At 40.9% G+C, this 13,165-nt stretch overlaps 1 protein-coding gene across 1 annotated transcript in view; it reads right to left on the reverse strand.

The window, feature by feature from the left end:
• Window positions 1–13,165, reverse strand: part of LOC104496812 (probable phospholipid-transporting ATPase IIB) — a gene marked incomplete at its 5' end in the record, with an annotated part of 46,114 nt that overhangs the window by 1,425 nt on the left and 31,524 nt on the right. The window contains 9 exons of the mRNA XM_010139979.1: window positions 2,106–2,309; window positions 3,002–3,059; window positions 5,780–5,888; window positions 7,071–7,135; window positions 7,286–7,441; window positions 7,849–7,913; window positions 8,245–8,389; window positions 8,831–8,920; window positions 11,448–11,546. Of these exons, the coding sequence (XP_010138281.1) occupies window positions 2,106–2,309; window positions 3,002–3,059; window positions 5,780–5,888; window positions 7,071–7,135; window positions 7,286–7,441; window positions 7,849–7,913; window positions 8,245–8,389; window positions 8,831–8,920; window positions 11,448–11,546 (991 nt within the window). The remainder of the gene's footprint in view (window positions 1–2,105; window positions 2,310–3,001; window positions 3,060–5,779; window positions 5,889–7,070; window positions 7,136–7,285; window positions 7,442–7,848; window positions 7,914–8,244; window positions 8,390–8,830; window positions 8,921–11,447; window positions 11,547–13,165) is intronic.

Consider the following 13,165-nt stretch of genomic DNA (forward strand, 5'->3'; position numbering starts at 1 on the left):
AGAGAAGAGAGGGGGGGGGGGGGGGGGGAAGAAAGGTTAGCTACACAAAAGGCAAACAAAAAAGCTGTTAGTAGCATTAACTGGAATATTACTGCTTTTCACACGACAGAGTATTTTAAACAGCAGTTAAACCAAAACACGTTGAAAATGCAGAGGTTTTCAATCAGGTCACTCTTTAGGGTTGTAAGCAGGTAGGTGGTTTGCTGGCATTTCAAGGTATGATTTACTGTATAAAAGGACTCGATCAGAGCAGTTCTAATGTGAAGGAAAACTCACTGCAGAAAACACAGTAAAGAAACACTTTACTGCTCCAACTTGACTCATTAAAAGTACTTTGTATATTCGATTTCCACACACAAACCTGCTCCAGAGGTTTAGCCTAAGCCTGCTCAGACACACCAAAAGCCTGTAACACATTGTAGGGACACGCCAGAAACCTAAACTCTGCTGTCCTGCCCCGAGCCAGAGCTGCAGAGCAGTACCAAACACATCTGTCTGTGTGATCTGAGAAGTGAGTCCAGCTGAAATGCACTTCCTCAGAACAACTGACGAACAACAGACAGTGAAATGCACTGCAAAGCCCAGGAAACTGCAGCCTTTCCAGCACCCTTCAGGATGAACACTGCAGGAGCGAGCCCTGGGGCTGCAAGAAGCCAAGCAACCACTGATGTAGGCAGCTGCTTGGCCTTGGCCAGCCAACCCAGCAGGGTGGTAAAGCACTGCCGAGTAGCGAAAGGTTTGCAAGAAAGAGTCTTTGCAGTTTTTACACATCTGTGAACACCTCTTAAAGATGCTTCTTGCTGAACAACACCTACAGAGGATGGAAGGGCTGGCTGTCACCAACACTACAGACTTGCAAAGGTCAAGCACCAAGTGCTGCTTTAGGAAGCTCCTGGAAGTCTGGACTGAAGAGCCAGTCCCTGTGTCTGTTCTTGCTTCTTCCTTTCGTTTGTAATCCGGTTGTGGAGCTTCAGGAATCAACCCAATAACCTCTAGTAAAGAGTCAGTGTGTCAGCGCCAGAGAAAAGAACAAGGTACTCTGGCAAACCTGAACTAATGTACAGCACAAATACCAAGCCCAGCAGGGCTGTTTCTTCATGAAAATTTGACTCCTGAGAAATCTGGGAAGTATCAGAACACCTGGGACAGGCAGTGAAGCATTCACTGATTAAAAAATTAATTACATAATGTAAACACACTACCCTAGTGTTGAACACCTGGGACATGAGAGAGTGAAAACAGAGCTGTGAGACTCCTAGAAACTACCACATAATATTTAATCCTGCTATGAGAAGTGACGATTCATGAAGGGCAACTCCTTGCCCATCAGCTCCTGGAAAACAGAGAGAGCAGGATTCTACTGGTGAGGTATAATCAGAATTGTTATATATTTTTCAGTCAAAGTTACATTTGCAAATCACCCTCAGATGGTTGTTTTTACTGAAGGGTAATTGGATATAAAAAGAAATAGGTACTATTTTGATGCTCAGATCCTTGACCATTAAGATGTACAGTTAAATTGTATTCCTTCACCTTGTGAACTGTGAACAATCAGCACCTTAAGACACAGTATGACATGCTGCAAATTTAAGGCAAAGCAAGCTTAATATAATTATGAAACAATGATTCTTATATAAAATACCTATCCTAATAGCCTTCTGCCTCACTCTAGCAATACATCAGCTCTTTTAAGCTCGTGGGTTAGATCTAATGAGGTCCACTTGGTCTGGCATACAAAGCAATCCACCAACTCAGTGAAAGATCCTGATTTTTTAAAATCATATCCAGTTCAATAGTGCAAATCTGAAAGCCAGTTTGAGGAATGAGTTCGGACTGATCAAGGATGGGAAAAGGAACTTTGAGTAAAGTTTATCATCTAGATAAATCATACTAACAGGAGTAAAGATGGTCAAGCCTGAGGAGAAAAGGATAAGAGAATACTTTAACCCCACATTAATTAAGCCCAATTTCAACTCAGTCATATTTCTATGGAGAAAGCTGTATTTCACAAAGCATAACATCACCTATTCTTACTAAAAACATGAGAAAAAATATTAAAACTATAAAGCACAGTTCTTTGCTGAAATACTTTTACTGCTACTCACCAAAGTATTCATTTAGAAATGCAAGAGAGGCCACATAGCAGCCAAGACTGAGGAATTCAGCCACCACCATTAACCAGTGCCATGTTCGTATGGTCAGTGCAACCATCAAGAGCTCAGTCAAGATTAGGGCAGTGAAGGAAATGGCAACGACGTGTACAAACTCGGATTCAAAAAGCAGCAGGGCTCCATACATCAGAATACCACCTAGGAAAGGCACACCAGGTTAACCCTACGCTACGCAGTGCCACCTCGGCGTGCCGCTGTTCACCGCTGCATGCTGAACGTGGCATTGCTTAGCAGGAAAAAGTGTCCAAATAGGTTTTTGGTAAGGTGACGACACTGCTCTTTCTAAAAGAACAGAAGTGATTTTACTGTACTTTGTGCATGTGAAATAAAACAACCAAAGTAAAGCTGCAAATAAATAAAACTATTAGAAAATCAAACACCTTTTAGTGCAATAGATCTGATGAACTGTTAATTAACCTCATTTTCTCAAGTGATACAAGCAAATGAGATATTGTTGAAAGTGTAATTACTTAACTAATTACATAATTCAGATTTCTTCAACAGAACTTCTGTCTTTCCATGAAAGAAAACTACTGTGTAAATATATGCAATCTGATAAGCACTCATTAAATTTTTTTCTGGATTAGCATTTAATTAAAAAATCATGTCCTTTTTCAGGTGACATGCATCAGTAAAAACCCCAATCCGTGCTGTGTTTTGAATAGGTCTGGCACACTGCAGCAATATCGATTTACGAGATAAACAGAAAGCAATATCTATAACTGCTGATGAAATGTTAAGCTTTGGGAATTCAACCTGCAGCTGAAAAACAATATTGCTAATAGCAGACAAAAATTTCTCAGTTCAGTAAAACTGGGACTCTCTCTTACCTTGGTAAATACTGATTAAAACCCAGATGAGGAAGGTCTTAAATGACAAAGATCTTCCCTAAGGGAAAAAAAAAAAAAACAACAAAACCACGAGAGGACAGTTAAACACAACTTTAAAAAAAAAAAAATCAATCTACTAATTTCACATATTTTTAGTAGTTAATCACTAGAGAGACATTTTACAAGTAAAATAAACAGCCTTTGAAGTGATACAGACTAAAAAGCTTCTATGTGTTTTTATGGCTCCTCACTGCAAACTTGTACAGAAATCACACAAAGTCTAAATGTGGGGGTGGGACAGCTAGAGATCCTTTAGATTGCAACACCCTGGCTGGTTTTCAGAAGGATAACTACAGTAAAATTAGGTTATTTCTTTTATTTGAAACTGTTTTCGTGTCTGTTTTACAAAATGTAGTCTTCAAGAAAACTAGCATCCTGTACCTACTGACCTGAACCTCAAGCAAAACGGCAGTGACTAGTCACTGCCGAGGACTGGATAAACCTGTCTGCATCCACAGAATAAAAACATGACTACTATAATTTTTCAGCTAGTAACTATTACCAAATAAAATTTAAATCTTCTTGTGATTGGAGATGTTATAGACTGAAACATGTCGAACCCAAAGAGTAAGCGCTGTAGGTGTGCACCCGGCTCTTACATTCCGTGAGGGTACTGGTGAAGTATTGAGAAGTGCAGAGTTCAAAGGAGGTTCATTTAAAAGCAGCCATTTTGCCCTCTCGAACCGGCCGGGAATCAGCACTTTACAAAGAAATGTGCTTCACTGCTGGAGAAAGGGATGAGTTAACTCTTCCTGTTCCTACAGTAGAGGCAAAACCATATTCTTGAACAGAGAATGGCAAGGTGCTGCAGATATCTTCGTAATTCTAGAAATTCTACACTGGAATGCTGGTGACAGGCTGCACATAAGGGGAAAAATTCTCATACAAGTACAAAGAAACATCAGATTTTTTTTTTCTCCCATGAGTGCCTACTCACTTTCGTTTGCGTACTGGACACTGCTTCCACCTTTGACCATAGCTCCAATTAGCAAGATTTGTGAAATAAGAACGAGCTTGAGTTCTGGTTCACCTTCATGGAACTAGAAGCGTTAAGTCACTCCTAAGCCTCTGGGGAACGCTGCACAACAGGCTGTGAATCATTTTCAGACGAAAGCAGGGAGCCCTCCTGTACTTCCTTCCCAACTTTCATCAGCTTTTTGAGCTCTAACTCCGTAGGAACCACAGTAACAGCAGGACGGAATCGGTGTGTTCTCCAGGGTTCGGAGCCACACCTCTCACGGAACCTTGCTGATTTCCTCCTCTTCTTGCATCAGCACAAGAGCCTGTCAATAACTTGTGCTAGTAAATCTTCCTCTTTTAAAAATCTAAGAAGTGTTTTCATCACTAGCATACCCTGGAAAAGAAACTGGTTCCTGGGAATACAATTACAGTCCACACCAAGAGGTGTTTGAGTAACACTAGCTCAACGGCTTGGGTACTGATTTGCATTTAGAGCCCATAATTTGAAAAATAATGTGAAGAAACATGTCGGCTTCGTACCGTAATGACTAAGGCAGCACGATCATAAGCTGCTGTAACAGACACTCACAGTAAGATTACCTCGTAATAGTGAATCAAATGTAGCACGTAAGTAACTTTTGGTACTACTCATCCATAATCATTCGCTGATCATCATCTGCCCCACACGATGCACTCAACTCTACTCTCCATCTTCTCCATAATTTTTTCTTTTCTTCTGAAGAGAACTACTTGAGGTCTACTCATTTAATATTCATAGAGGTGCAACATAAGCTGGGAAAGCCAGTGATTCAGCGTCTCCAAGAACTGCCATTTTAGCCTAAAGAAAAAACTTAGCCTGAATTCTACCCATCCTGGGCAGTTCTCAGTACAGCTTAACTTCTGGCTTTGGAAATGAGATACTTTGGAGTTCCATCAGTAGGTTCCCACAGGCCAGCTTACAACTGCCTTTAGCAGGTGCGAGGCTATGTTTTTGGACATGAACCACAGGCTCAAATCTCACAAAGAAACTGTGAAGATTCTGAAGAGAAGAAAGAGGACCAAGATCTCCAAGAGATGAGAAAAAGTCTTCCCAGACTCACATAGCTAATTTAGTACAATTAAAAAGAGAAAGGCTCTGAAAAGGTTGGATCCTCCTCAGCAACAGTCTGCTTTTGAACTCTTAGAGACATCTTCAAAGAACACAGTATCCCTAAAAAGACTATGTGCTTCTGCCTTGCATCATAGCTTTTCTAGCTGACACTTTGAGATGGAGCAAAAGTACTTCTCAAAAACTTACGAAAATGAATCTTGAGATTTGTTTCACTCCTGCGGGTGAAGATATGACACAACTCTGTTCTTTGCATGTATGTGCACACACACAGAAAGCAGAACCTACAGTGATCTGGTTAAGTAATATCAGTCATCAACATCTGTTACTTAAAGCAAGCCAGCTTTTGGAGAGGTCAGTAGTAATTTCAGGGGGTTAGAGAAAAAATAATCTGTACATTCACCTACCAGTTACAAAGGAAAAAGGAGCTGTGAAGAAGCAAGCACAAATAACTCCAGATCAGAGATCCTGAGTGCAACACTTGGTACCATGGGTTATTTTCACAGTACAAAAGTCTACATTACATTTGTGATACAGTTGTGATCGTGTCTTGCATGGAACACCTTAAGAAAATGACTGTGAGAATCCCCATCTTTGCACACCACAGATTTTGGCATTTGTTCGTATCTGAGCCCCGAGGACATTCATACCTTTGTGAGATCCTTATAAAGTTCTGGATACAGCAGTGCCATTTCTGGCTTCACATCCTGATCCAATACTAGAGAGAAGACTGGAAACATAGTATATATGGTTGCATACCTAGGTGAAAGTAAAGCACATAAACTGACACTTTTGTATGAAATGATTTTAAACTGATCCGCTGAGTTCAATTATTCCTTTGATCTAAGTGGAATTAAACTGGTTCTTCCACCCAGGACCGAGGCAGCTTAAACAGCTTTACACATGCAACTCCCTCTTGTGCCCCCAAGAGCTGTCAGTCACGAGAAGGGACAGGCCTTTCGTACATCCAAACCCAGTACACACCTCTCTCTCTTCTATACAGACCCCCCCAAGCTTATCGCCTGTTACCACGCTCGCTGTGCGCTTGCACTCTGGACAAGCAGTTCAAAGACCTGACATTTAAATCCATCTACAGATGATGGCGTAAAACCGAAGAAAAAGCTAGCACTATGTTCTGGACATCGTGGTATAGGTAGGCGGATGAACAGAAGTCTTATCAGTTCTGCAAGCTGCTGTGGATTTTTGTGTGCACGGGCTAGATGTGGACTTGAGGATGTACTTTCCTAAAAGTCAGTACGACGATTCACACACATCGTGCAGAGGTCTACTGCTTGCCCCCGCAGAGTCCGCTGGAACCAGACCTCGATTTGACTATGAGTGAAGTTTTACTACTGATTGAAGTTGTTACTCTTCACAAGGAGTGTGAAAAGCAGCTCTTGGGACAGGGGGCTAAGAGCAGGGCCAAACACAAATACTCCCATATCCCTCAGCTGTGTGACTTGGGGAACCACACTACTTAAAGCAGCTTCTGCACCAAGACCAGGCTGCTCCTAATCCTGCACACACCTGGGAACCTGTGTGGCAGACATGGGTAGTGCGCTCAGAGGAAATCTCAGCAGCAGCAGCTTCAGCTCCGTTTTTAACAGGAAAACCTGTGATTTTCACTGAGGCTTGTACGGCAATCTGTGTAACAGCTGCAACTGCCGAGGGAGGTTTCCTCCATTGTTCTCTCCCCATATGTGAAAAGGGCATATGGCATCTTCGGAGGCTCTGCAGACCCCTCTCTTAGGAGAACTGATCACGAGGCTCCCCCCTCACATAGAGCATGTGCAACCTGGTTTGACTTTTCTTTCTAGACTTATTCCAGGGTTTGGTGGTGTGCCAGAGATAAACATATGAAAAATGTGGCAGACACGAGCTATTTAGCAAGGTAGCTTCCGTATTTATTACCGGATAACGCAGCAGTTGGTTTTGACTTACCCTACCATTAGGAATCCTTGGTACAAGGGAACAGATGCAAAATAGAAGACTGATGAAAATACAGCCTACAAAAAGCAGATAATTATATAGATGTAATATAATTCTATATACAAAACATTCCAGTAAAGAAAAAATAACAATACTGCTTGATTAAGATTTTGTGACATTTCAAAAACTAGGGTTTTTAACTATTCAGAAAACAAAGTTTTAAATACCTGCATAGTTGAAATAATAAGGCCTCGGTGCATGACAAATTGACCAAGTGCTGCTGATCTTTTGTAACTGTTTCGGCCATGTACCATCAGCAGCCTACCGATGTGTTTAAACTGTGTGATAGAAAAGTCAGCTGCTAGGGAAGCTTGCTTTCCCTCCTGGAACAAACCAAAAATATTCCAAATATAAAACCTAGGGCAAAAGATGCGTTTCAAATTTTAAAAATTTAAGAGATGATTAATTTTAGAAGTTTGTTCCTGCTTCAACCCTGTCGTAAGACACAAAGGACATTTTTTTCCGCATATTCTAAGATGCAGTGTCTGTAAGTAAGCCCATCCTGCTTCTTTCGGGTAAACGCTACACAGGAATAACTAGAGCGTTTTCTTCTTTTTTTGCCTTAAGAAGATAAAGCAGAGGACATAGAAGCAAAGAAAATATTTCAAAGCCTAGCAGTACACTTTAATTAACAAGCATCAATTCACCGCTGTTTAAGAATGAAGCTTCTAATCCCACGTCAGGATACTCCTGCGTGGCGCAGATTTGCCAAAGGAACTGTTAACATTACCTTGCCTTCGATTCCAATCCCACAGTCTGCCGCTTGGATCATGCTGACGTCGTTCCCTCCATCACCTGGAAAATGTCACTGCAATATTCAGCTCTTCAGAGGTTTTACTCTCCCAGCCTTACCAGTATTTTAGAAAACTCTTATGTATCTTTACATTCTTACAATTAATCTATGGATTAGGATTAATTACTTTAGCAATCAAGACTTTTTCCTGTGGAATAAAGATGACAGCCGCACCCTTCTCACACAGCACTCTCTGCTGCCGTAATACGCAACACCTGCCTGTTGATAAAGGAGGCTCTGGGTTTGTTTCACATCTTTCTCACTGGAGCCATCTACTGATTACGTTTATTACAGATTTCTGCTACTGCAAATGAAGATGGTGCCAACAGTTACCTATTGCACACGTGCGTTTTCCAGTGTGGTGCTGTAACAGTTTCACGATGTGAGCTTTTTGGGTGGGAGAACACCGGCAGCACACCACAGCAGGACACTGACAGGCCAACTCTACAAATTCATGCTCATAATACTTCAGACAGACCTAAGGATAAAAAAAATACACTCGCATTTCGTTATGATTAGATGCTACTACATGTAGTCTAACAAAAACACACAGTATAAAGAACTCTTCTATGAAGTTTGGCTTGCACAACTTCAGAGAAGCCACATTCTCCTGACTGTGGCTTTATGATTTTAAATTGACATTCTCTTTCATTTAGAGAGCCAACACGCTCTGGAGAAGAGACAACACTAAATAAAGCACGCTGTGTACCAACTCATTCTGTTATGAAGCAGGAGACCAGAGAAGCACTAACATTTGCCCATCTAGAACATATATCCCCTAACTGGCACTCACTGAAAAACAAAAGTATCTCCAAGGACAACGCAAAGCATGGGCAAGTATTGGAAAAAGACACTGATGCTTCACTTTTTGAACGTAAGCATACAGTCAAGTGTAATTTAACAGAAACCAAGTTCTTACCTCAAGTGAGTCCCCAGATATCACCAAGGCACAGTCATGCTTCCTCCTAAAGGCATTTAGTTCTAAGTGAGCCTCTCCTCGAGTGGTAACCTTCAATTAGAAAAAAAAACCAAACCAAAAACAACCAAATCACTCAAAAGATTTTGTGATAGTCTTAAAAAACCCCTGCCTAAATAAGTCAGGGTTTGAGAACTCATATCCAGAAGTCCATGGTTCTCCAGCAACTGATTTACCCCAGTGCAAGGCCAATATCCATGGGATGTGACTACAAGCCCCAAGTCTTACAGAGTGAAAAAGTAATCCTCAGACAAGGAAAACCTATGTGGTCAGCTAACTCACAGAAGGAAACCAGGGCTCCAAGATTAATGGCATTAAAATATCTGAAGTTCAAGCTGACCTGAGCCTTTCTGTCTTGGCAGGGCTAGAGAAAAATAATGGACAAAAACCCCAGGCACACTCCACAACTTCTGCTTGTTAACCGGTACAGTATGTTCTTAGAATAATGCAAAATGTCCATACAAACAGTTCCTTCGATCTGGGTAAGGAGACATGGATTTCAAAAGGCACGTAAAAATGCTCACTCTTACTAATCCTTTTGGATCTTGCATGAGAACACAAGCCCGATCAAGCGGCATAACACAAACGGACTACATCACAACAGATCTTTTTATTTACATAATTGTTGTTTCAGAAAGGGCCAGCTGTGAAATGAAAAATAAAAAAAAGTCAAAGGATACCAAATGTGTTTTGGAAGGTTTTGAGTTTGAACACAGAACATGAAAAATTTAAGTTCTAACCAGGCTTTGAGGAGACTGACGGTTTTGTTTTTTTTTCCGGCAAAAGACCGATGTATTTTAGAGCTATCACACAAGACAAAGCTCCAAGCACAGAATAAAACACAAACTCTGATTAGACTGCTATTTTGGCTCTGTCAGCACGTTGATTAAATAACTTCTAAAACACGAGTCTTAGTCACACTGAATGTGAATTTTGCCTTTGCCCACTACTACCCAGAATCAGATGCAGTCCAAAAATGCTTCTCCCTCCAGATGCGCTTTACTACACATAAAATCTGAGTTACATTAAAAAGCCCCTGCAAACAGGAAAACCCATACACGTGCCCCAGTTCGGAGTCCTTCTCCTCCTTCCCCACAGTTAAACATGTAAAGAGAAAGCTCCTTGTCTGCCAGCTGCTGGGACCCTCGGATGGCACCAGCCCGTCACAAACCTTCAGCATTCACAGAGGTGAAGAGATGCCAGCACTTGGTGCACCCTGAGGAGCAGTAACTGCCCTCTCTGTTCTACCTTCCTCCTAACAGAGGTATTTTTTTTTAATTTGTAAATACCTCTAGAACAACCTGTCAGTTAATTTCATTAGAAAATGAAGCAGCTGAGACTTCTCAGAATAGAGTGTTAAAAACGCCTGGTTTTAGGAAGCCCAAGTAGTAAATAAGGTTTTATTTATTAATTTATAACCAAACCAGAAGTGTTAAGAGCGCTTGCTATTTTCTTACATTTTTCCAGTAGTTATTTCTTTGCAACAAATAGAGCCACAGAAGTAATTCTGTGTAAATCCATTTCCTAACTAATTTAAAACTTTACGTACTCTAAGTTAACACAGTTTTTATGCTGATCTTTTATTACCAGTCGAGGTAATGAAAATAAAAATCTGACTCAACTAAATAGATTTTCTCCAGGAAAACTTAATTTGTGGTGTTACAACATGGAAAGGTCAACAAAAATTGATCTGAAGTTTTATCAGAAGCATTAATAATTTAATTGCAAATAGTAGTCTGCAGGGCCCAATTTGCCATTCTGATGCTTCAGAAGAAACTACATTTACATGTAAATTATATTCATATAATTATTTCTGTAGGTGCAAGTGGCTCATTTAGAGCAAACACAGACATATTATGTCTGATCACACAGCATCAATCAAAGTCTGGAAAAATCTATTTTGGTTTGGCTTCAGCAGAGTTGATGCAATGCAAATATAACAAAAATATAGAGAAAAGGATATTCTGTTTACCCTTCTAAAATAATTTTAAACAGACTGTTTAGAAAATGCAAATACATATCATGATATGCAACAAAATTCAGATTTCTCATACTGATTCGAACCCTGTCTATACAGTGGATGTTGGCATTGCAGTTCAATTCAGGGTTACTGCTGCCTGAGTCTGAAGAGTTGTCTTAATGAAAATGCTAGAACAAGCAAGAACCCTGATCAGATAGCCTTAATTCCTGGACACTCTCTCCTACTGGCTCAGCACCTCCCACAGACCCCTCTCCAGCATTATTCAGACCTACCTGACTACATCTCTTGTGCAAGTGAAGAGTGTAAAGTGCATGTTGAACCTGTGTCACCTGAACCTGGCTATAAAAACTTCTGTAGCATATCAGCCAACCTAGAAAGAAGCACCCTTAAACAGAAGCAAGGCTGTGTCATCCTACATCCTTGAGTGACAGCCAAAGTTCCTCTCTCTTGACCATTATTATGGCACTCAGTACAATGACCCATCAATTTTCAACAATCAGCCAACTACTAATCAAATAAAGCAACATTGTTATTAGCTGTCCTTTGATGAACCAACCAAAAAATTGGCACTATACTTACAGGTCTGAAAATGTGAATATCTTGAGTCCTAGACACTAAGTGAGAACTTTTTGCAATGCAAGTTGCTGTCTCCAGTTTATCTCCTGTTAACATCCATATCTGCAAAATAATGGAACAGTTTACTCCACTGGACATTAATGGGTCTGTTCTCCAGATCTAAATGACATCTCCTTCCAGCCTTTTCCTGGTACCTTTTGGGATTAGATTACCAGAGAAAATATACTGACATGTGAATTTTAAAGTAAAATTAATAAGCAGTTTATGCTGTAATAACACACAAGGCAGAAAAGAACTGTCGTTATGTCAGGCAGCTCCATTCTTCTTCCATTCTCACAACAGCCAATGTCTCGATTTACACAGCGATGAGGTGAAACTCGTGGGAAACCCATGGGCATAGCTGAACTGCAGGGCAAGCATAACATTTTCCTACAGCCCTGATACTACCTTGATCCAAAGCGTGCAGTGAGGATGCAGACAACTACAGGAGAGGTAACATTCGTCAGCAAAACGATGCGACCCAACAGCCTGTGACCTTAAGGATCTACCAGGCAGCAGCAGCCAAGCAATGAGACTGCGTATCTTGGAGGAAGAGCTACAGTCCCAGCACTCCAGAGAGATCCTGCCCGCTGCCCATGCAGAACTGGGATGAAGGCATTAAAGTTTAAGGAGTAAGGCTGAGGATCTATCTGTTTGTAAAGTAAGATGGGTCTCTCCCTCAGCCCCTTAGCACCAAGAACACTGAAGGACCTCTGGATGAAATACCATTAGCCCTAGCCCAAACAGAAAAGACCACACAGCAAGAGTGACGTAAGCTGCAGGGGTTATGATGGGATAGTTCCTACAGTACCAGTTGCAATTTTATTAAACTGTAAGTCTCTGTCTCCCTCTTTTCCTGTACATCTCAGGTACATCCTTCTCATTAGTGTCCATGTGGGTCAATGGATGGACAAGAGACTCATGTTTTCTTGTCAGTAACCAAGTAATCTACAATTTTATGACCTACCTACAGCCACTGTTGCGTTTCCAGCCTACTATAATGATGGGTGTAATTAAAGCCAGAACAGTTTTAATGCTCTGAAATCCTAGAAATAATTGTTAAAAAGACCAACTAGAAGTTGTGACACTGTTCTATACTATTTGTAGCAGGATACCTAACAGAATTGACCATATATAGAAGAAATATCAAGGGCAAATGAGAGCGCACAAAGTCCTAGTAGATGAGTACTTTGCACTAGTCACACTACTAGAAAGCAGTTTGATGTAATCATAAGGCTTTAATCCATACATATATTTTTCTAATTGCACACACCACTGTATTACCAGCTAATTCACCTGAAAGCTTTTGGGGAACAGGAATTAATTAAAACCAGAATAACAGAACAGCAGACATGGGAAGGGGCCTCTGGAGATTATCTAGACCAACTGCCCTGCTCAGGCAGCGTCAACTACAGCAGGCTGCTCGGGACCACATCAAGACAGTTTTGAACATCTCCAAGGATGGAGACTCCACAAATTCTCTGGTAGACTTGTTCCAGTGTTTGAACACACTCAGTAAAAAATTTGCTTTTTATATTAAGTAGAACTTCCTTTACTTCAGTTAGCATCCATTCCCTCTTGTGCTTTCACTGTGCACCACTGGAAAAAGCCTGGCTCTGTTCTCCTTGCACCCTCCCTTCAGGTATTCATAGACACAAGTAAGTTCCTCCTGAGCCTGCTGA

Source organism: Buceros rhinoceros, unplaced genomic scaffold, assembly GCF_000710305.1.
Source record: "Buceros rhinoceros silvestris isolate BGI_N320 unplaced genomic scaffold, ASM71030v1 scaffold38307, whole genome shotgun sequence".
NCBI classification, from domain to species: domain Eukaryota; kingdom Metazoa; phylum Chordata; class Aves; order Bucerotiformes; family Bucerotidae; genus Buceros; species Buceros rhinoceros.